The sequence below is a fragment of the Rattus norvegicus genome, chromosome 15, assembly GCF_021556685.1.
Source record: "Rattus norvegicus strain SHRSP/BbbUtx chromosome 15, alternate assembly SHRSP_T2T, whole genome shotgun sequence".
Lineage (NCBI taxonomy): Eukaryota > Metazoa > Chordata > Mammalia > Rodentia > Muridae > Rattus > Rattus norvegicus.
Window position 1 is genome coordinate 103,123,097 of NC_141548.1, and position 23,429 is coordinate 103,146,525.

A 23,429-nucleotide genomic window follows, 5' to 3' on the forward strand; every position below is an offset into this window, starting at 1 on the left:
TTTGAATATTTTTTGCCTGAATTTTTTTGGCTCAGTTTGCCACTTCATTTTGTTAGGTTCATCTGAATCAAAGCATAGCTAAATGAAGATTTTTTTTCAATTGGGATGCACTTGATTTCTTTATATAACTTGATTATGTTATATCGGAACTAACTTATCAGATGTTCTTCTGCCCTACGGTCCTTAAAAGTTTTGCATCCCCCCTCCCCGCCCCCTGAAGCAATAAAAAAAAAAAAAGTGCTTATGGTGTGTATGCAAGCTGCTGTTTTAATTAACTTTCCTGAATTTCAAACATCTATATTTTACTCTCTTATATGCTTTTAACTAAGGTACAGTAGATGCATTTTTTGCTTCGATACTAATTTAAGGTGTAATATTCATTTCTTTAGAGAACATTTTTGTTGTTGTGCATGCCTAGTGTTTTGTACGTTGTATATTGCATTCAGAATATTTTTTTCCTTCTCACCTATCCACAATGCAATGCCGTTCCCATGATGCACCTCTGCTTGCTGTTTACCTGTATGTTAATTCGCTTGAATCCCATTGGCCCACTGCCATCATGTGCTCGCTGCCTGTTATTAAAAGACTCAGTCGACTGCCAAAGCACTGAAGCGACCTCTCGAAGCAACTGTAGACCTGGTACTTTGACCTTTCACCTTTCGCTTTGCATGTAGCTTTTCAGAGAACCAGCTGAGATTTGTATGTAAAATACTGGTTGCAGCCAATCATTATTATTAATTTTAAAGTGGAGGATTTCAATAAGGTGTTTAGTCATCTCATTTGCATACGTAATCTGGGAAATAAATATTAAATCTAACAAAATTTTAATACCTTTTCCAAAAGGAGTGAAGCAAATTTAAATTATGTGGCTCAGAGAAATGCTCATTGTAATTCTTATTAACCTTTAAATTCAAGAAACTGCCATTCAGTTAAAGAATAGATATTAATAATAACACAAATGTTCCTTTTTCCCCCTTAGTGTAGTTTAACCCGTTTAAAAAAAAAAAGCTGAAGCCATTTTTTTCCATTGTTGCTTGATAGCTTTTCTTTTCCTTAGTTGAGATGCTACTGTTTTTTGGGTTACAGAATTCATGCTTCCGCTCTCAATAACAAACTCTCACTCATTCAACATTGCCGCTGTTTAAATTAAGGTGCATGGCAGAGGCATCTCCTTAGCTGTCGTTTTTTTAAAGAGAGAAAGGAAAGAAAGAAAGAATGTTGCACTTGGTGATCTCTGTGGACCTGGAACCCACCCTTGCGTTAAGTTGGACACATCTTATCGAATTCTTCCCTTGCAGGCCTTCCCTCCCGGTGCTCTTCACCCTTTACCAAAGAGACAAGCACTTGAAAAAAGCAACGGAGCCAGCACGGTCTTCAACCCCAGCGTCTTGCACTACCAGCAGGCTTTGACCAGTGCGCAGTTGCAGCAACACACGGCGTTCATTCCCACAGGTACGTGCCCTTACTCTCCACGTCTGTGTCCTGTGTCCTTCTGGTCATGTGCTTTCTTCTCATTTCTTTAAGCTGTTTGGTGGCATCTAGTTTGCATTTAGAAGGTGCAAATACAGGGTGGCCCACCACAGCCATGGCTACCTAGGCCTGTTGACCTGGCTTTGAGAGCTAAAGGCAGTTAGCATTCTAGAGCCAAGTGTTTGGTGGGATTTAGCTTGAGAGACAGGGAGCAGGTTAAAGCTTTGGGTCTCTTCTATTTATGCAAGCCCGGTAAAGCAGTTTATGTAAGCAAGATTTTTCTTTATATGAGATAATTGAAATTTGTCCTTAACACTCAATGACCTAAAAACATAAATTCCAGTAAATACTAACCGTTTTCTTCCTGCTTCTATTCAGAGCACTAAAAAGGCTAAGGCTACTCAAATGAAAGCAATCTCGTATCTTTATATCCATTCTCTCTCTCTCCATCCTTCTCCACTCTCACCAAGTTCACAACTTATCTGGGGTGCTTGCCCTCCATTTCTAAGCCAATGAGTGACAAGAGGAGGGGCTAGCATCCCTCAGCCCACCACTCGCTAGAGACCATCTGATAACCTCAGGGTCTCATGGGCAAAAGGGTCTTCATGAATTCCTCATCCAGTGGACTGTTTTACAAATGAGAAAACTGAGGCCCCCCCACAATAATGAGAAGTGACTTTCCAAGGTGGCAGAGCTGACACAAACACCAGGCTGCTGTTCCAGTGCCTGGTTCCATTTACATAACATTATACCACCTCCACTGGCCCCTACATGGAGTCTACAAACTTCTCCCCCCAAAATCAGATTAAAGTGGTTTTTTTTTTTATTTGTTTTTGCAGTAGCATGAAAAATTAATTCAGGTGAAGGAAACCAACGTAACACTTATCCATTCCCATGCCCCTCCTCACCATATTTTACCCAGTTCAGAGACTGCAGACACAGTCACATGCACACACCCACACCCCCCCATACACCCTCACAAACATGGTCATCTTCCCTGGCCAACTCTACCTTTTAGTCTCTGTTAGAAACAGGTGACTTAACCCTTGTTGGGAAGAACAGCCCCTGGGTTTTCCAAGCCTATATTTTTGTCCCATCACAGCAAGGAGACATTGTCTATGTGATTAGATATATGGATCTTAGAGGCCATAGCCTATGAACATTAGGGTTGGAGGTAGCTAGTTTTTATTCCAGTAACAGTCTTTGCATAAAAACTATAAACGAATGGTAATCTATCTGAATTAGTATTTTAAATGAATTAGTAACCTATAAACTATACTTATTAATAAAAATGCACTGTCAGAAAGCACGTGAGTTCTGTATCTATATTAAAAATATTTTCATATCTCACCCTGTTGCAACCTTAATTAATGACATTCCATGCAGTCCAAGCTTAGCCCTATTTGTGATGGTAACGCACCTGAAATAACATAGTTACCAGAGGGTCAGCTCACCCTGAGGATCCTGTGTGGTTACTACAAGTGTCTCATTGTAGACCTTGTGGCCATTATAGACCGTTAAGAGAGAGAAAAAAATTACTGAATGAAAACTATGAAAGACAAGTCTGTTTCTGAAGAACGGGTAATACAGACGTTACCATCTCCTGGGAGTACCAGTGAGGCCCTTTACAGCACGTGGAATACCCCAATCCAGTATGGACTGGCTGGCTAATTCATCAAAACTCTCCCCACTCTAAGATTCTGTAAAGACTCCCTTAAGTATTTGCTAAGCAAGGGTGAAGAGTCCCTATTGGCTGGGCTGTGTCTGTCGCCCTCTGGTGGATTCCTCAGGAACTGCTCAACTGTGCTGGCAACTTTCTGTAGCCTTTGGAGGCCAAAAGGTGAACTGTAGCCTGGTTAGTTCTGTGAATTACAAGTATTTATAGCATATTTACTATTGCTATAAAGATCACAGTGGATAACCATGTGAATTTTGTGTACTGGAGTGGTGTTTGAACTATCAAGAAATTCACTACACTTCTCTGAAGTGACAGAAATAATTTTACTAAAATAGGTTCAGCAGAAGTTCTCATATACACAGAAAAATCTCCACGACTGTGGTAGGCTTTCTTGTTTGTCTGCTTCAGGGAGTCTTTCTTATAAGCCATGTTTCCAACTTTATATAAAAATGACTGCGATAATCATTTGCACTGTTGTTTTTAAACCTCTGCTGGTCAGGTGACGACACTCTGGTGATTTTTTTGGCAGATGGTTAACCCATTATTTTCAGTGAACAATTTTTTAATCCTTCTGTTAATGTTTTACATGAGCAGTTTTCATACATACGGATCAAAAGCATTTTTTTGGTGTGTATCTTCTTGGACGGTGACCTACGTAGAAGGCCATGCACAGCAAAACTTTGTTATGTATTAAAATCCTCCCACTGACACAGTGTGAATTGGGATCTTAGGAAATCTGCCTCTAGGCTTTCAATTCCAATGTAAGACATAGAGTATGGGGTTATTCTCTACAACTATGGTGGGTGAAATTTTTCCTTTTTTATTTTTCTTTTTTTTTTAAACTTTTTATAGGGGTTATTTTAACCAAGAAGTTAATACATTTCCCTTGCTACGATAAGAGAGTGGCAAAATCGTGCATGGTCTCAGAAACAGCCGTGTGATTAACGGCTTTGGGCATCTCTGTGACAAGTTTATCTTGAATTACTCTAAGTGTTCCTGGACACACTGTTATTGTTCCTCAAATCGGCACAGTTTTGTCAGTAGCGAGAAGTTATTTGCAGATGGGAAAACTGAGGCTGTGTTTACACTACAAAACAGCATGCACAACTGAGAATTACCCAGCTAGTTCTGGCTCACGGCAGTTTGAGATGAAGTATCTGTGCAGTGGAAGAAAGAAGCACGTGTTTGAGATGCTAATTTATCTAGAGCATCTGCAACCTGGTGAGGCTCCCCGCTGGTCAGAGTAACAGTGCAGGGTCCTTCCTTAAAATACTTCATTACATTGGAAGTGCATGTGGAAGGTTCTAGGCCAGACATTTCTGAGTAATGAGAAACCATAAGTGTTACATAAAGTTTCTTACGCTCTTGTGAAAGGTTCACCTTCAGTGGAAACTGTCTGCCTAAATTCAAAACGTATGGACTCTGTTCAGTTCAGCAGGCATTCCGTAAGCATGTGCTAGAGTCTGAGCTGCAGACACACAATAAAAATGTAAAGGGGCCCAGAGCTGGATAACAACCAGGGTCCACAGTATGAAGGACGAGACAAAGGGTTGAGCTGGGATGGAGGAGTGAGAGGCAAGTGTTCACCTTCACCAGATGTTGGCATGAACAATACAGAGAAGGGAGATTTTCCAAAGCAGGAGAATTTGCTAACAAATTTAAGGGGGGGGGTGAGATTTTACTGTTAGGGAGGAACATACTGGGCAGGTATGACAAGAATAGGTTTGAAGAACAGAGCACCATTCCCTGTAGTGATAGCATGCATTAATCATAGGATCTGTGGGAAGAGCAGGGGGTAGAACTAGGTAAAAGGTGGGGATGAGGATTTCAAAGCAGAGCAGAACCAGGATCTGGCATTAGGAGAGCAACCCTCATGTCCTAAGCTCCATTTGTCCCATGTTCAAATCACTCTTGGCCGGCAGAGAGAGGGGCCCAGTGAAGTAGCGGGGTTGGGCATTTTCCACATCCAGGACACAAGCCAGAGTGACACACTGCCCTCTGTGACTGCAGGAGTGGTTTCTGATAGTTCACACCCCTTGTATATTCACAAGTGTAACTCTGGAAGCCATTGAGAAAGCATGTTCATTACAGAACATGGGAAGAATAAAGAGGGATTTTTCAGAATCTTTTGAAGCCTAACACAGTTAACTCTAAAGTGGAGAATTTTACAAACTAGACCCTTTAATAACTTTCAGGAATAAATTTCCCCCAGAGTGTTTTTTAAAGTAGGCTGGAACACTGACTTCCACACAGGGGTATCCCAAGGTGCCCTATGCATCTAGTTAAATGGGTTCTCTGCCTTTTTGAGTCCACAGCAGAATGAGAAAAATGCTAAACACTTGTATAAATAGGCTATTAAAATTTAGAGTAGTATGAAGGAAAAGGCAAGAGTTCAAATAATTAAAAGAAATGTAAATGGAAACTGACTTAGGTGACTGGGGGAGGTGGGGAAATTAAGACGAGATGATTTTCTGAAGAAATGTCTCGGACTTTGACACCTGAGGAAAGAAAGAAGTCACTAAAGATTATTCTAGATCTGGGGTGGGGGGCCCAAAATTAGATTAAAAGTATGATGTGTTCAATTGAAAGCAAGGAAGGCCCATCCAGATAGACCTTGGTACCAGCAAGGAGGGATGCGGTGGAAAGGTAGTCAGGGCCTGGGCTAGAAGGGCCTCCATCCTCAAAGCAGCAAAGCCTTCCCAGAAGTGGAGTGACTGCCAGCAGAGTGGATCCTGGAGTAGGGGGAGCACGAAAGCCAGACAGGATGCTGTTGCAGGGCTGACATGAGTAGCGATGGGATGGGAACTTGCAGAGCAGCAGAAGTGGTGACTAGGCTCAGAAACAGCCTCATGCTGGCTCAGTGGGGACGGGGCTACATGAGGCTGAAGTGTCATGCAGGTGATGACATCCATCACGTGTTACCAGATGTGGAGGAGACAGAGCAGGAGATAGCACAGTTTAGCGTGTTCCATTGGAGACCCCTGTGGAACCCAGGTTGGGAGGCCAGGAGAAACGTTAGGTAGAGAGACTTTCAATCTAGCAAGGCACAAAACGTAGAAGCCACGAGATCCCTGAGAGCTTTGGAATGTAGGAGTTGAAACACTCATAAAAGATCCACAGAGCAGGGGGGAAAAAAAAGGATCCAGGACAGGCTCTAAAAACTCCAGCACATAGAGAGAGAATTTAGTACAAGTTTTTAGAAGTGCATGCATGCATGCGTGTGTGTGTGTGTGTGTGTGTGTGTGTGTGTGTGTGTGTGTGTGTAAGAATTCAAAGAAAGAAAGTGGCTTAGCATGCAGAGTGTAGGGAAGTGCAAAATGTCCTGGAAACTGTGGATGAAGTTATAACAGAGCGAGAATAAAACCAACTAGAAGAGGATTGAAGGGCTGAAGGACAGATGGAAGCCAAGAAATCAAAGTGTGGTGCAGGGAACTTTCTAGATGTTTATGAAAGTAGAGAGATGGGGATGGAGGAGGAGATCATATGAGATGCATGTGAGTACACGTGTGTGTCTCGGTGTGCTGCCACATTTCCAGTTTAAAAAAAAAAAAAAAGAAGCCAGCAGTAGCCTGCTTTGGATAGGCTTTTCCTAAGTCAGTGATAGCAGTCTGGTCAAAATGTAGGTCAGGCAAGAAGTCCTTATGAACATGAATGAAGATATTTAGATGCTAGATTCACATCTAACGTCTTAGCATGTAGTCCTGAAACCTTCAGCAGAGGCACCTACATTCGTTTAAAACTACCACTCTGACACATTCACAACCCTGAGTTTCCAGGAACCCCAACATTGCCTTCTTTACATTCTGAGGAACAGAGCCAGTGGCAGACAATCCCTCAGAGCTCCCAACACAGCTTTTCCGTCTTCTGCCTTGCATCGATGTTCAGTCAGAATTTCCTGACACATGTACATCAGGCATTAAGATCATTCACAGATACCACAGTTCTTCCCCAAGAAGCACTGGAGTTGCCGTCCCTCTCCCACCCACTAACCCAGACGCCAATCCGAGACTCTCTAACTCTTCCATCCCTCGGAAGCCATGATCAAAATCTCTCACCAGGGTCCTACGATTGCTTGTGTGGCACTTAGATGTCACTGTCACGTGCCAGCCCTGTGCCACAGAGAGTCTCCTCGCCAGAGCAGATCCCAGACCTGTGTGGCGGCTCTGCTCAGGAGCGTCCACCTGTTCCTAGCGCCCAATGTGAGAGTCCCCTGCCCTATCTGTCAGGGCTTTGATTCAGAGGATGCGAACTCTCAATTCACTGTTCTTCTCACATTGCTATCCACACAGCACACATTTCATCACCAAAATGACTCAATGCCGAGCATCAGCTCTGGCCTGGATTTGGCTTGGACTCTACCCCTGGCCTGGCCTTGCCTTTGGCTCACACTGCACACACGACCTTGGAGGAGTTACTGTGCCTCAGATTTTTTCATCTGTAAAATACCTGCTCTCCACCTGACCGGGTTAACTTGATCACGTGTGGAAAACCCTTTGAGGTCTTCAGAGAAGGACACAGTTGTACCATCACATGCCATCCTCCTTAGGATCATGTTGACCTAGAGTAGAAAGGGGAGAGTGCTCAGAGAGTGGGACTTGGGATCTTATTGGCTTTTAAGGAAGTTGGATCTATCTGCTATACTGACGATGTGAACGGCCCTAAGAACTGTGTAAACTAACCTCCTTGTGCTTCGATCTCACTCTGAATGTTAACTCTAAACAGCTAACCTGTTTCTCTCCCTTTTATTCACCTTCCCCCCCATTGCATGACTTCAGGGTCAGTTTTGTGCATGACACCCGCTACCAGTATTGGTAGGTTTCAACCTTTTTTATTTGTCTTTTATATGATGTGCAATGCCTTCACCATTTGACATTTATTTCAGAGACAGTAGAGAATGCTTTAGGAAGTAGATCTGAAGGCTTAATGGCTTTAGAGTTAACGTGTAAGCTATGCTTGTGTATTTAAGAGAGTGATGGTTTTTAATGTGACCTCTTAATGCTAGAATGACCGCCACAGAGACGTAAAGCCACAAGCGCAAGTGTGCTTTTTTTTTTTTTTTTAAATGATTTGTGCTGTTTCTCTTTATAGTTTATCTGGTTTAGCATGAGGCAAGCAGAGGCAGGCTAATTTCATCAATGTTTTAAAGTTTCATAGTGGTGTGCCTTTATCTCCTCTTTGCTGTGTGTTAGAGTTATCAGAGTTTCCCAGAAGTATTTATTTTTGGAAAATAAAATTATACTTGGATGTATTTTGAAACCAAGTGTCTGAACTACCTTGCTTACTTATCTTTTTAGAGGGCAGACTTATTGGTAATGGCTTTTTTTTTTCTTGTTTTTGCTTTATTTTTGTACCTCCACATTCCCTTAGGTGGGGAATTTCAACAGTGGGGTCTTCTCTCACATTCAGGCCTTGGCACACAAGTCTGTCTTCAGGACAGCTGATCCATTTTACTTACAAATTCAGAAAGTAAACATTGGCAGTATGGATCTGGTTACTTCATGGTAACTGCTCTAGAATTTACGCCAAGGCCATCTCTTTTGCCTCACTGTTTAGTGACCGGAGTAAAGCATGGGGCCACTGAAACTCCACTTTACAATTGGGCTTCTAAATTTAAGGAAAAATTTTTTTGATTTAACCACAACTGATTCCAAAGTTCATCTTATTCTAAATTAGGCCCACTGAGCCTGTGATGTTTTGGAATATATGATTAGTCCACTTGGTTCACTGGATGTTACCTATCATGTTATGTAGAGAAACAGCCATAACTATTGGTCACGATGTCGTCCTCCGAATTGGGAATGGCTCTGTTGTTGGAAACAAAGTATTTGTAAACACGTTGATCAAAGCGGTGTGCTTTGGCCTTTCTGGGAATCACTGATTATGTTTGAAAACTTCCTTTAATTGTATTTGTAATAAGCTATTTTCCCTTTTTATTTCTCTCCCATGCTTCCTTGCTTTGCACTGTGGTCGCATGCCATCTGCTGGTTAACCCATGATGGCTTGCTGCTCTGATATTCACCATGCCAAATACCACTTCTATTACCATAATGCTACACCCTCCTGTTCATTGCTCCCATGGTTCCCCTCCTGAAAGTACCCATGATGCACAGCGCTACGTCCGCCACTGTCTCTGCAGCAACAACTCCTGCAACAAGTGTCCCCTTCGCAGCAACAGCCACAGCCAATCAGGTTTGCTCCTTTTAAAGCTTTTCTTTCACAAATCCCGAACTCTAAATGAGTGCCGATATTTAAAGGAAAAAAAAAAAATTCTCGGTGAGAATTTTTTTTTCGTGTTTATCCATCAAACTTTGTTTTTGTTTTTTTTTTGTTTGTTTGTTTGTTTTTGATCGGTTTACAGCGAGCATTTGTGGACAGGTTGCACTTAATTTAGAGTTAACATTTACGGCAGATAATGGCGTAGCTACGTTTTGTGTCGCACTGTTTGTTCTCGTACCTAATATTGTGTGATTAACCTGACAGGCTTAAGCTCCCTTCAGTAGGGTGTTGCTTACCCAGCGGTTTGCGAGTTACCACCTAAGGAACGTAGAACTACGCCTGTGGGTGCTCCCAAACCAGATCCACTTTGATTCGGCTCATTCTGTGATGGGGGGAAAAAATCAGAAATTCTCCTCCCACACCCTGAGTGTCGAATTCGAGGTCCCAATATTCCTTATGAAAACTGACCTCACACAGGTGTTGACTCAGTGTACCCTGGAAGATCTGCTCAGACCCAGCATTAAGAGCGACCCTGAGTGAACGCTGTGCCACCAGTGTGCTGGGCTCCCCACTGATGGGTTAACTGAATATGAGAATTCACTATTTTGGCTTCATGCATGTGCCACTAGAGCCTGGGGGATGCCTCTCGTTGGGGAGAGCCGGTGGGGCTGTTTCCTGCTCTGTGGTCACAAGGGACAGATGTAAGCTGGTGGGCTTATCTCACTGAGGAAAGCACCTCCACAGGGAGACCTTCCCTTCATAGAATAATTCTGGGGGTTTTGTTTGTTTGGTTTTTTTTTTTTCATTTTGTGTTTTGTTTTAAATAAACTCAACCATGCTGAGAAAGGGTGAAAAAGATTCTTTAAAAAAAAAAAAATGTGGGCTGAGACCCTAGGAGGAGGGCCAGGCAAGTAGGTGAAATGGTAAGTTAAACGGTGGAGGAGGAGGTTATGCCAGGGTGTGGACGGGTGTTTCCAAGCTTCAGCCTGCAAGCCGGAAGGGTGGGAAGGGTGGGTTCGCCTCCAGTGTGAATTCATGACCCTAGAGCTCTGGGCTTCCTCTAAAGGAGAGGTGGGACTGCAGGCAGCAGTAAATGCCACACCCTACTGAGTCCTGATAAGGCAGACCTATGGGAAGTGGGCCCCAGGGTTAGCGGACCCCAGAGACACTAGGAGGACAGTGGCCACCTCTGCTCTTCACAAGTGCCAGGCCAGCTTGGCCTCCAAACCAGCATTGGGAAGAGCAGCAGATAACTTCCTGAACTGGGAAGACCTGACACCTGTCTGTTATTTGGTAGGTTCTGTGCTTCTAAACAGGGATGGGAGACAGGAGAGAGACTCTGCACCATTCTAAGTAGGTTCAAAGCCCTTTGCACTTACTCTGTGTAGGGTGCCTGGATGCCTGCTTTGGGAGTCAAGTGCTGCCTGTCAGAACCAGGTTTCTGTGATATTGATCCAGTTTGTTAGAACATCCCCCTTCCGGGGGAAACAAGTCTCTGCTATCCTATAGGAGTGCCTGCTATAGTAAGACTCCACATTTATGACATTGGGCGTCTCTGATCTGCAGACATTTATCCTATAGGAGTGCCTGCTATAGTAAGACTCCACATTTATGACATTGGGCGTCTCTGATCTGCAGACATTTTTCCTAAAAAAGGGAGAAGGGCGAGATAAAGAAACGCTTTAGAACCGAAGAGTACGTTCTGCTCGCATCCACTTGTGCGTGCTGCCACAGTGATAAACGACTGGCCTAGTGACCCTTTGGTGCTGCTTGTAGAAAGCACTGACGTGGGAAAGGTATAGAGAGGAGTGCAAGGGGGGAGGGAGTGAACAGGCCAGCCGGAAGACTAAGTTCGCCCCCTCAGGGTATGATTGATAAAGGAACTAACAAGTTTAACTTGTTAGGGCAGGGAAACTAGAGGAGACGTGAGTGGCTGCCCCAATCCTAGATTCCTTCTGATGGTGAAGAGAAATGGGGTGTCAGTTCCCGCGAAGGTCTGTTACACTTGGAGAGAGACAACACAGAAAAGCAGATCACTGCAGCATAAGTACACTTTCGGATAGGATATTCATTGTCTATCTCAATGAACTCTGAAGAGCCAAGCGACTAGCAAAAAGCTCTAAGCACCTACGAGCAGGAAACTCGGAGGTGAATAATGACTGTGAAAGGACAGGTTATTATCGTGTTAAAGTTCACTCTGTAAATGCCAATCGAACCAGGCCCGTGTGACCCACGAAAGTCAATAAAAACTCAGGAGCCTGGAGGCTCTGTGGCCCTGAAGCTCCGGAAGGAGGAAGTGGGGGGCGGGGCTGCGGAAGGCGGAGCTCACTGAGTGACAGGCACCCTGCCCTAGTCCTTCAAGAGCCCGCGCTGTGTTGGGCACAAAACGCAGTTGTGTTTCAACCGAGTTTTGGCTAATTCAGATTGTCTGCCGCTTCAGATGCTGAATACTAAATAGGTACTCCTAATTAGGTGCAAGAGATTTGAAGGAGAAAGAGGGCACACCGAAACTCCGAAACTCCCAGGGGCAGCCTCCACCCAGAGCTGTTTACTTGAGCCCCAGGAGGCACACAGACCATAGCTTCAGCTTTGATGCCCAGGACCAGGAAAAGTCTCTCAACCTTAGACTAGCAGTTTGCGAAAGACAGAATATAAATACATTCTGGAATTTTTTATTTTTTATTTTAAAGAAATACCTGCTTAGCTCTAAAAATACATAGTAAACAAAAATATAACAAGCAAACGTATTGAGCTATTTTCTGATTTAATTAATATCTTTTAATTTCAATATATTAAATTAAACATAATAATAACAATAATAATAATAGCTTACTCCATAGCATATATGATTGTAAATGTTCTCATTTTTACATAGCTTGACTCTATTCCATAGTGTGTGTGTGTGCGCGCGCGCGCGCGCGCGCGTGTGTGTGTGTGTGTGTGTGTGTGTGTGTGTGTGTGTGTGTGTGTGAAATAGATACCATTGGATCCTCACTGTGGGTTTACGAGACTGGTAAAATGTTCATCTTTCTCCTTTTATAGATGGTAAAACTGAAACAACATTTACCTGTGTTAATTGGACTGACATGGCATAAATGCCCTGGTCGGGTTTACAGCAGGCAGTTTGGCTACACAGGTCCTGCTCTTCTGCCCCCAGTTCGCTGCCTCCTACACAATAATGAATGTTCAAAAGTCACCTTTCACAATGTAACCTTCAGGCGGGGGTCACCATAAACTCAAGGCCTTTAGGGAAGGGGAATCGGCCTGGTTGTTGTCTCCAACTAAGGAGGGCACGAAACTGGGCAGATGAATGTGGACATAGGGAGGAGGCCAGCTACTTAGATAAACACGGGGTCACGTTTAGAAATTATGCAGTAGACCTCGCTAGGATTAGGGTTAGGCAATGCTAGGACCTGAGACCATGATCTATAATTTCTAAAGAATAAATCTAAGAAAGACTTAGCTAGCAGTCTTAGGAAGCAGGGTGTGAGGGGACTTTTCTCCCGTAGACTTGACGATCCACATCTTTCAGTGTCAGAATGCCTTGGCAACAGCAGTAAAAGCAATTAAAAAAAAAAAAAAACAAAACATCGTAATAAAGTGAAATGACGTGCAGTACCGTGAGCCAGTTCTGGCCACTCACTGGGTTAGACTGTGTAGAACTTAGTGATGCAGAACAACTTAGTGTGGGGGTTGCCTAGCTTTTTCACTATCGACATTTTATCTAATAAAAGACAGATGTGGGTTAAAACTCCTGCAACCTAGAGGATTACAGGACTGTGCTACCTTTTTTTTTTTTTTTTTTTTTTTTGAGGATTTTGGGTTTTCAAAAACGTATTTTACACATTAGTACGCAGGTACAGCAGAGGGGAGGGGAGGGACATAGAGGTTAGCTAGAAAAGAGCCAATCATTCGATTGGTCAGTGTACGGGTGTGGCCCCAAGTAGGGATCTCGGGAAGAATAGTCTTGGGAACAGACGCTGAGAAGACTGGACGGTTGAATTTGAGGTGGAAGACTGCGGAGACTTGAAACCTTTTGACAAGATTCTGAACGGGATCAGTGGCAGCTGGCCAGGGCTTGCATGTTACATAGGAGAGTAACCTAAAGCCACACACAAACACCTCCACACTATGACAGAAGCTGCCCAAAGAACTGTTAGCTGGCAGAAAGAGAGGTGTAAGGCATGAACGGTTACCACAGGAAGTAATTTCTTAGGCTCTGAGTTCTTTCCAGAGCAGTAACTTGGTGGCTTCACTGGTCATTTGCATTCAGTGTGCCTACCCCAATATGTTGTTACGGAGAACTACGGAAGCCTAGAGCCCCACAGGGATGCACAGACTCCCCTCAACTGTGAAGAGATCCCACTGCCTCTGGCTCCGCATTACAGTTCTGAGGATAGAAAAGAATAAGCCAGTTCATTCTGGTTTGTGGGGTGTCCCGGAGGAAAACAATTATAGCGGTTAGGGATCTCTGGAGCTCCCACACAGTGCCTTCAAAAACCGAAGTCACGTGGTGTTTCCATCACAGTGTGAACAATCACTTAACCATGTCCCCAAAACATGCCAGTTCATGGTCCTGGCCTTCACACTCTATCACATCTCTGTAACTCCTCCTAAGACTAAGCCCACTCAACGGATTTGGCCTTAAGAAAAGTTTGGTGAAAATTAGTTGATAATGTGTATGTCATGTATATATCACACTTTCCGATTACATTTATTTATTTAGGGTGTGCACGCACCAGCACATATGTGGAGCTCAAAAGACAAATTGCAGGAGCCGTTTCTCTCCTGCCATCTAGAATCTCGGGGTTGAACTTGGGCTGTAAGGCTCTGCACCTAGTGCCTTTACCCTCCGACCATCTCACCACCGCCCCCACCTTTTTATTGAAATATCTGATAAGCTAGAAAATTTCATCTTTCAGACACGCCAAATATAGGTGTGTTACATCTGACATTCGACCTCAGTGATATTCTACCAGAAAAATAGTGTGGTTGCCTGTAACCAGAATCACCCATTGTGTTTTAACCGGCCTCTGTAAGAGCTACTTTTAAGGAAAACCTATCTCGCCTTACGGCCATTGCTGCTGTAGACATAACCCAAGGCGACTGTGGCGAGGATGTTCCGCTTCATGCCTAACACAGCTCGGCCTCGTGGGATTTCTATTATTCCGTGCCATCTGCTGGGACTATATTCAGACAAATGTAGGAGGCCGTCAGCATTTCCACTCTTCATCACTTGACCCATTTTAGGACCTGTGTTTGTCTCACGAGAAAGTATCTTGGTTCTGTGGGGCCCGGTGTGGGAGGGGTAGGCTTCTGTCAGTTCTCCCGCCTGGAATACACAGCAGAGTGGCCAGGCTCCCGTGCAGAGGATCAAACTGCCAAACACTCTTTTCTCACAGTCTGCCCATCCCTGAGAGCTGAACACAAAAAAGCGCTGAGCCCCGGAGTGAATGGTCTCCAAAAAAAAAAAAAAAAAAAAAAAAAAGCAAAGATCACGAACCATCGCACTGCATTGTGGGTAGAAAACTATCAGACTCTACGGCTTGTGCACTGCATTCTGGGTAGAGTCCTCCCTCTTCCGGCTTTCACTGGTTGAGCCGTTTTAACTATTTTCCTTGTAGGCTTAGTGTGAGCTCCTTGGTGACTGAATCTAATTGCCCGAGTGGAGGAGTCTAGATTTTACAGGTAGGGGGAAATGTTTTCGAAGGTGAAAGTACACTGCACGGCTTAGGTGAACTGGATGAGTAAGGGTAGACAGAGTTGTGGTTGGTCGGTTTGTTTTGTGTTTGTTTTATCTGTAAGAAGTCAGGAAATGGGCTGGTGAGATGGCTCAACAGGTAAACAGCATTTGCCACACAAGCCTGGATATCTTGAGTTTGAGTCCCAGAACTCAGTGGAGGGGAGAATTGATTCTGGAAGTCCTCTCTCTGAATCCCACATATGTGCATCATGACATACACATGCTAGAATTCACACGCACGCACGAGTGCGCGCGCGCGCATGGGAGATCTCTCAGAAAATCCAGAAAAAAACAGGCCTTTTTTTTACCTGGCCTCAGAGGTAGCTGCTTCAGGGGTGCCTACAGTGAGGCTAGATTAATGGAAATACCTACAGATTCTTGAGGAAAGTAAGTAATGTAGGCTTGATTAATGAGAGAACCTAAGATTTTTAGGGAAAGTAAGTTATGTAAGCACTGTGATCCAGTACAGTCTCACTTTTCTCAAGTGATTCACACCTCACGGTGAGAGTCTCGGGCACACGTTTTGTACATAGCACCTAGCAGGTCTAGTTCTGAGCAGCTAACCTGTCGGGAGAGTCCTGAGGTGCCTGGTGCACTGTCCTACTTAGAGCTTCAAATCCAGTACTCTCTTGAGTTTGATGGGACTTCGGGTGGGGGTTGTTTCTGGATTGGGAAGTCGTAATCCCCAGAGTAACTTGGCTCTTAAGGTATTAGTAAAGCTAGTTCCACCGCTCTAATTTCAGGCTGCTGTCTCGGAGCTGTGTGGATATGTAGCTCATCTTGCGTGTTATTCCCAGCTGGAGGTTTTCGGGGAAGGGTGGACTAGCTGCAGGGGCATGAACTCAGCCAGTGTCCAAGGGCTCAGTGATGGGTAGGGCTTTTCTCAGTAGCAGCCACTCCAAATAGAGCAAATGTCCACTCCTTTCTGCACCCTAATCAAGATGCCTTCTTGCACTTCTACCTGGCCTCAGAGGTCAGGATGGGGGGCGGGGGAGAGGTAGTGACACTCCTTAGGGGAGGGATGGGTCCCAAGAAACTGTGGCTGCATTTACTGGAAGTAGAAGAGGCAGTGACTTCCGGGATCACATAAGTTTCAGTCTATCCCAGTTACAGTTGGGAGGGGTGCTAGAGGTAATTAGGGGTCAGTGGCTTAGTAAGGAGATACGAATTCATCAGAGCACATCCTAAGAACATGAAACCCCCTATGTAAATATCACTGCCAGGGAAATAAACCCCAAGGTAAGATTCTGTACCCAAAGTAGCCAGGGACACATCTCTGCAGGATGTGGGGGAGACTGAGAGATGGTAAGGTGCAGACCAACCTGGAAGATATACAAAGGGTTAAGGCGAGGGCCTTGGGATGGCTTTGTCAACAGGACACTGTGCAAGCTTGAGCTCAGAGCTCAGTCTGCAGAGAAAAGGCAAACAAGGCAGAGCTCTGTAATCCCAGCCATGGAAAGATGGAGGCAGGAGGATCTCCTGCCTGTCGGCCAGGCTAGTCAGATATGGCACCATCTCAAAGCACAGGTGAAGGGACTGTGGACTGTGTCACTCAGGAAACTGCTTGCTACACAAATACTGAAACCTGGGTGTAGATTTCCAGCAACCTGTGCAAAAAGCTAGGTATGGCAGCACAGATCTGGAACCCCAACAGAGACAGGTGGTATCCTGGATCTCACTGGATAGAACCTCTGAACTGCAAACTCAGTGAGAGTTTACCTCACAGGAATAAGGCTGAGAATAGTTAAGGAAGACACAGATATCAACATCTGGGTCCCACATGCGTATATACACACACACACACACACACACACACACACACACACAAGGAATATATTGGTAAAGAGATGCTACAGTTACAGACCTAAATGGTGACAACAGTTTATCTTAGGTAAGCTTTAAGCTTAGGTCCTGTCGGGTGGCTGGGTGGAAGCAGGGAACAGAAAACGCTGTGGTCACTCATGGAAAAGGAAATGGAATATGGAAGTCCCAGGAAGCAGGAAACTGTGTCCATGGAGATTACATGGGAACCGCGAGGGAGGGACTGAGCACGAGCTCATCACCAAGTGGCTTCTCCACCAGGGAGGCCCTAGGGTAAGGACTGGGGGGAAGAGAAGGCTCAGGTGATGAATGATTACTGACAAGTTCCAGAGAGGCCATCGGCCCTGCAACCTTCCTGTTGGCACTTTTACTTTGATTTGTACTAGATCAGATTGGATGACTGGTATTTTGTTACAAGGGCTTATGAAGAGCTATAAGCCGTCCTAGCCATTGGACTCTGTCACGTGTCAGCATCAGGCACAGGAGCTCACCACTGCTCTCCATGGCATGTTTCTAAAAGCAGTATCATCAAATTGATCGCTGTAGGATGTCACTCAGTGCCCTTCAGTCATGGGTGCATCAGGTGAAGAACAGTTTCTATTAAACCATCCAGATGTAAGTCAGTAAGTCCAAAGAACAAATTACCACAATCATGCCATGCCTGTAGAATAAAGTGTGGTGTGTGTGTGTGTGTGTGTGTGTGTGTGTGTGTGTTTTCATGTTTGTGTGTATGTGTGTATAAAGACACATGCGTGTTGAGGCCAGAGGTCGACAGAAAATGCCTACCCAAGTCACTCTTCACCTTATTTTATTTTAATATTGTGCCTGTCATGGAACCTGGAACTCACTCTTTTAATTAGACTGGCTGGTCAGCAAGCATCAGGAGTCCTCCCCCTCCCAGCACTAGGAGTCCTTCCCCCTGCCCCTCCCAGCACTGGGGCTGTAATGAAAGCAAACTAGACTGGCTGGTCAGCAAGCATCAGGAGTCCTCCCCCTCCCAGCACCAGGTGTCCTCCCCCTCCCAGCACCAGGAGTCCTCCCGCTCCCAGCACCAGGAGTCCTCCCCCTCCTCTCCCCCTCCCAGCACTGGGGCTGTAATGAAAGCACAGTGCACTCAGGCTTTTACATGGCTGCTGGAGATCCCAACTGGAGTCCTGGTGCTCGTGTGGCAAGCACTCTTCCCACTGAGCTCTCTCCCCAGCCCTAGAATAACATATTTACGTGGAACAAGTTACATTGTAAACTAAAAGGAGCTGGAATCATTCAGCAAAGCGCCTTGCCCAACTCCCATAAATTAGCAAAGCAGGAAAGCCTAGATCCCAATTAGGGCAGTCTTTTCTCCATTTCGCCAGCTGCCTTCTCAAGAAAAGGCTTTAAAGGATCAAGGAAGGACCCCAAGGATGACAGAGCACACTGACAGCACAGACATAACTCAAGTCACTGTCCAGCCTGAAGCCCTTGTCATGTGCCAAACACCATGCACAGCATTTGGTGTGAATTATCTCTCTGAAAGCAGAAACGTCCCCAAAGGGACCCTGGGAGATGGCTGAGGAGCATGCCCAAGGTTGTACTGCTAAGAAGCAAAGCTGGATTTCAAACTGCCCTAAACGTCTAAAGCTCCATTTTATAATAAAACCCAAAAGTATCGAACTGACCTGCTCCCAGTTATAGGGTGAGAAACTTGGTCTCCTAACACTGCATTTAGAATTCATTTGCTCCCCCAAAGCACGGTTCACATCAATCCCACTGTCTGTGGTGTTGCTGTTCTACAACAAACAGAGCAGCCATAAAACAGCTCAGTTCCATGGGTTCAGGACAGGGGGTGTTGCTTGACTAGATTTCTATCGCTTGTGCTCTTCTGGGCTCTTCTGACCCCTGAAACATGCACTGGAACAGAGGGTTGGAAAGGGAGACCTGAGAAGTGTGTATTAGCAAAGACGAAGTTCATTATGTGCTCTGCCCTGGGACGGGGAATTTTGAGTTGCTTGTTGGAAGTTTATCTCGGTTTGTTAAGCGTAAACTGGGAAGTCCCTGCTACGTGAGAAGTGAAGTCCTCAAAGTCGGACTGCAGACATTCATTTGTTAAACAAGACTGGTTCGCAGAAGTGTCCACGAATAGCCATTATCTCTAAGCGCAGGACTCTAGAAATAATAATGAAGCTCGTGGGAATATTTATATTTCGTGGCTTTGACTAGGGTAATAAAACAGTGTCAAAGGCTGGGGCTGTAGCTCAGTGGAAGAGTTTCCCTCGAACGTTTGGGGTCCCGGGTTCAGCTTCCATTACTGCCAGAAATAAAAAGATAGTTTAGGGTCATTGTTTAATACTGTCCTAGGAGTAGAATGACTTTGGATTTCCATCAGAGAGATGAAGAGTATGGAGAATAAAAGAGAATGGATGTCTTGCTCATGGTGTGAGCCTACTAAGCCTGCTGCTGGGGATGTGGGAATGAGAAGTGCTGCCAAACGGGGGAATATCGTCAGATTTCCATGGTGGTGGACATTGTTCACACCGCATTGATGCACAGAGCTGCATTCCTACAGTAAGAGGCTTCAGTTTGCAAAAATGATTATTATGGGATGACAGTCAAAACTTCAGTGAAAAAAAATTAGAGAAATTCAGTCTGGTTTCACTCAGTGACGTCAGCATGTGTTGTAGAGAGGGAAGCCAGTGCATTCGATATTCTAAAATATCTTAATCTCGTCAAAAAACAAGCATATTTCCAACATGTGGGGCACCATTCAAACCTCTATTTAGGTGTGCAGTGGAATTATTCGAATAACTATTCAAATAGAAACTGAAAACAAATTTGATTTAGGATTATGGATCCTAAAATAATACCCCTAGGGAAAGAAAACCCCCTTTTATCAAAACCTCTACCAGACTCCTTATAGGCATCGCTTTAATACTCATTATTGCTCTGTGGAGCACCTCCTGCATTTTCCAGATCAGAACAAATCACAGAGAATAAATGGCCCACAACTGAACATTTAAACCTCAGGCACAGAACCCTGCAAACCCTGTGCTCCCCAGCACATTCGAAGGGACTTGTGGTCTGTGTAGGGTTTGGCTGTTAGGAAATCCTGCCAGTTATACTCAGGAGAGTAGAGTTAAGCAGGTCAACCTTTGTCCAGCATGCACAAGGGAGGGAATGTGTTCAGTCCTCAGTACCAGGCGACCGAAAACAAGAAGTCCAAGTACAGCCTTGACTATTTCAACCATTTCAGAAGTCCTCACAGAGATGGACACTTCCTGAAATCTATATTCCGCACTACAGTTGCCTGTAAATACCGGTGGAGACTTGTCAGAGAAACTTAGATTTCAGTTCAGGGACAAAAACCAGGATGTGGATCAAGAGGGCACGGTTTCAGCATTCCAGAGCAGTAACCCAGCAGGGAAAGGGTGGACCCTGAGGCCGCTCATCCCAGATCTGACCCAGAGGTCTCAATTAAAAAAAAAAAAAAAAAAAAAAAAAAAAAAGAGGTGGTTTTTCTCCATAGTCTCCATAGAACTTTCTTGTCCACAGCCTCAGGTAAACTGAGGGTCATTAGTTAAGAAAGGATGCTCTGGTCAGCCTACAGGTGATGGGTGAAAATGAACGACTGGACGGTCCATTTATTCCTAGGTAAAGGCACGGACCTACGTCAGCTGAGCGGATGGGGCAGGGCAGGTCCAGAACCTGGGGTCCCGTTTTAAAGCCAGAAGCAGGAAGGGTGAAAGCCAGGAAGGGTAGGAGGTGGACAAAGTTCTCAGAGCCAGACACAGTGTGAGACGCACTGTCTGTGGACACAGTGTGGAAACACAGCACCCGGAACACTGTGGCAAGAGGGTGTCAGGTCAGAGGCCAGTGTGAGCTGTGTGAGCCACGTCTCCATAAAACCAGGGCTGGCGGGGTAGCTCAGGGCTAGAGAATATTCTGTTGTGTGTGCACAGATCCTTGCTTCAGTTCCCAGCACTGAAAGCACATGGGTCAAGGAAGAAAAATTCAGAGGTGGTGTTTAATTGGTGCGGGTTTCCATTAAGAGGAAAAGTTCTGGAGGTGGGCTGTGTTAAGAGTTCCAGAGCAAAGTGACTGTCTCGTGTCAGTGAGCTACTACTCATCAGAAACGCTTAACGTAGACCTTGTTTTATGTATACTTTACCACATTTTTTAAATGGACAGGTCTACCTGAACACTTCTCCCAAAAGTGGGAGGAGGAGGGTAAGAAAGATGCCAGAGGACCTAGGCTGTTGCTAATCTTATATTGTAAGATGATTCTTCTCATGATAAAGATTCTTCCTTGTCCCGGTGCCCCCCCCCCCTTCAGAGTTCTGTTTTCGGAAAGACAGTGACTGTGTGCAGCTGTGGGGTTTTCTTCAGCGGACTAGATCTGTTAAGTGAGGTTTACCCTGGGACAGCAGGCATTATTAAACAGCCCACTATTTATTCAGTGGCAGTGTCTTCAGCACTGGATATGAGGAAACCGTACAGCTGGGGCCCTGGGAATGAGGCAGTGGAAAGACAGCCCGTTTTCTCGCGGGCCTTACATAATAAAGGGTATAGGCAACGAAGAAACGTGCAAATAATTGTAGTCAGAGTAATTATGGGATGCAGATCACCTCAGAGAGACCCAAGCACTGGCACGGACGTTTAGTAATAAGGAAATGAGGAGAGAGCAGCTGCTGTCCTTGATAAAGCATCCTCCTCGGGCTTCATCTTGCCACGTCTTACAGCACAGTGTTTCTGGGCTTCCTGGGGAGTTGTTGGGAGAGCTGGTTGTGACCTCACCTAAACGCCCACTGCCCTGTGGAGGTAATACCATGCCACAAGCAAGCAACGTGAGAACAGGGGCTCAGACAGCTCACAAACACAGCCGGAGGCACAGATGGGACTCCTGAGTGTCTCTCCTATCGCTCGTCTACTATCTGGTTGGAAGCTGTTGACCAGCAGTAGCGCGCCCTTCTCCCTCCGGCCCCCGGGGGGTTCCAACACTGGAAGGCGCACCATCTAATACTTCACTGTCCTCCTGTTTAGCGTTTGGTTGGTGTTTCTGCCGTTGGTGCTTTAAAAGCCAGTCCCTAATGGTCTGAGTTAAACAGACCCTCCTGTGAAAACAGACACTGCAGCCAGCCCCTGCCGGATCCCAGGCCTGACACTGCGGGTAGTGAAGCCAGAAGCAGGGTAGGGAGCAGAGTTGGGGATTTGTGCTAAGTCCAGCGGGAGCTCATTCTTACGCATTTATTTTCTTCTTGACTTGGATCTTTAATTTATTACTGTGAGGAAAACCACATAATTGTAAAAAAAAAAAAAAAAAAAGAAAAAGAAAAAGACAATCCTATATTGCGCGAACAGATCTTCCTGAAATTTCTTTGCAGTTGCCATATCAACTAATTAATCGTTAAAAAAAAAAATAAAATAATTGCTTCAGGTCCTTTTTTTCTCTTGGACACTGACATTTTTCATTCTTGAGTTGTTGACCTGTGAAAGCTTTAAGTCTAATGTCAAAAATAACTATTAAAAAATAATAGACACATTGATTATTGTCCATTTATATAACAAAGTGAATCCTAATGTTACCTAAATTAGCGTTTACGTGTAAATCTTTTCTTAGATTCAGCACTCGCACCTAGAAGTCTGCACCAGTGAAACCACTCAGGAGTGGGCTGCCTACTTAACCTCAGCCTCGCTTCCTACACATATCATTGTAAATATTCTAAGTATTTTAGGATATTTGCATTAGTAATATGGCCCTAATTTTATATATTTTGAGTAAATTTATATATTACAATAGGAAAATGTAGCCTTCTTTAACGTATACAGTCCGCATTTGGAAAGTATATTTTTCAAGTTCTTTGGCCAATGGCTTGGGTGCTCGGCAGCAGGCCCTTTGGGTGCCCTTTTCAATCTTGTTCAAGCTCATGGTGTGGTCAGTTAAGGGAGAGCCTGTGGAATAGCACTGGGAAGTGCAGTGTGGTGCAAGCCGGGGTGTGGTGAGACAGCTCAGTCAGTAAAGGGCTTGGGCTTGTCCTGTGAGTTTGAAGATAATAGCTTGAATCTGCAACATCCACAAATAAAGCTGAGCATAGACCTGGGTGTGGATCCATGATCCCAGCACTGGGGAACCTGACAGAGATTCTGGAGCCCAACAGCCAGCCAGGCTAACCAAATCAGTGAGAGACCCTGTCCCCCAAATATGGTCATGAGCAATTGAGGAAACGCCCTGCCTGTATCAACCTCTAGCCTCCACACTCATGCACGCACACATTCACAACAGACACATGCACATGTGCACATACACATGCATCTATACCACACACGCGCATGCATGCACACCACACATACATATGCATGCATATACACACAAATGCATTCACACCACATGAACACATGCATGTATTCATACCATACATAGACAAATGTGCACACACATACACATGCATCCATATACACACATACATGCATTCACACAACATACATGCACACACGCATATGCATGCATGCACACACACATGCACTCATACC

General features: G+C 44.8%; 1 protein-coding gene and 1 long non-coding RNA gene across 13 annotated transcripts in view; both read left to right on the plus strand.

The window, feature by feature from the left end:
• Window positions 1-23,429, plus strand: part of Mbnl2 (muscleblind-like splicing regulator 2) — a 160,024-nt gene that overhangs the window by 123,797 nt on the left and 12,798 nt on the right. For 2 of the 12 annotated variants that reach the window (NM_001415043.1, XM_087586538.1), the window contains 4 exon segments: window positions 586-639; window positions 1,299-1,452; window positions 7,924-7,959; window positions 9,243-9,337. In NM_001415043.1, the coding sequence (NP_001401972.1) occupies window positions 586-639; window positions 1,299-1,452; window positions 7,924-7,959; window positions 9,243-9,337 (339 nt within the window). 12 annotated transcript variants of the gene reach the window in all.
• On the plus strand, window positions 13,155-20,407 carry LOC120097087 (uncharacterized). The gene is made up of 2 exons (XR_015639074.1): window positions 13,155-17,935; window positions 17,984-20,407. It is a non-coding gene; the product is annotated as an uncharacterized LOC120097087 (long non-coding RNA).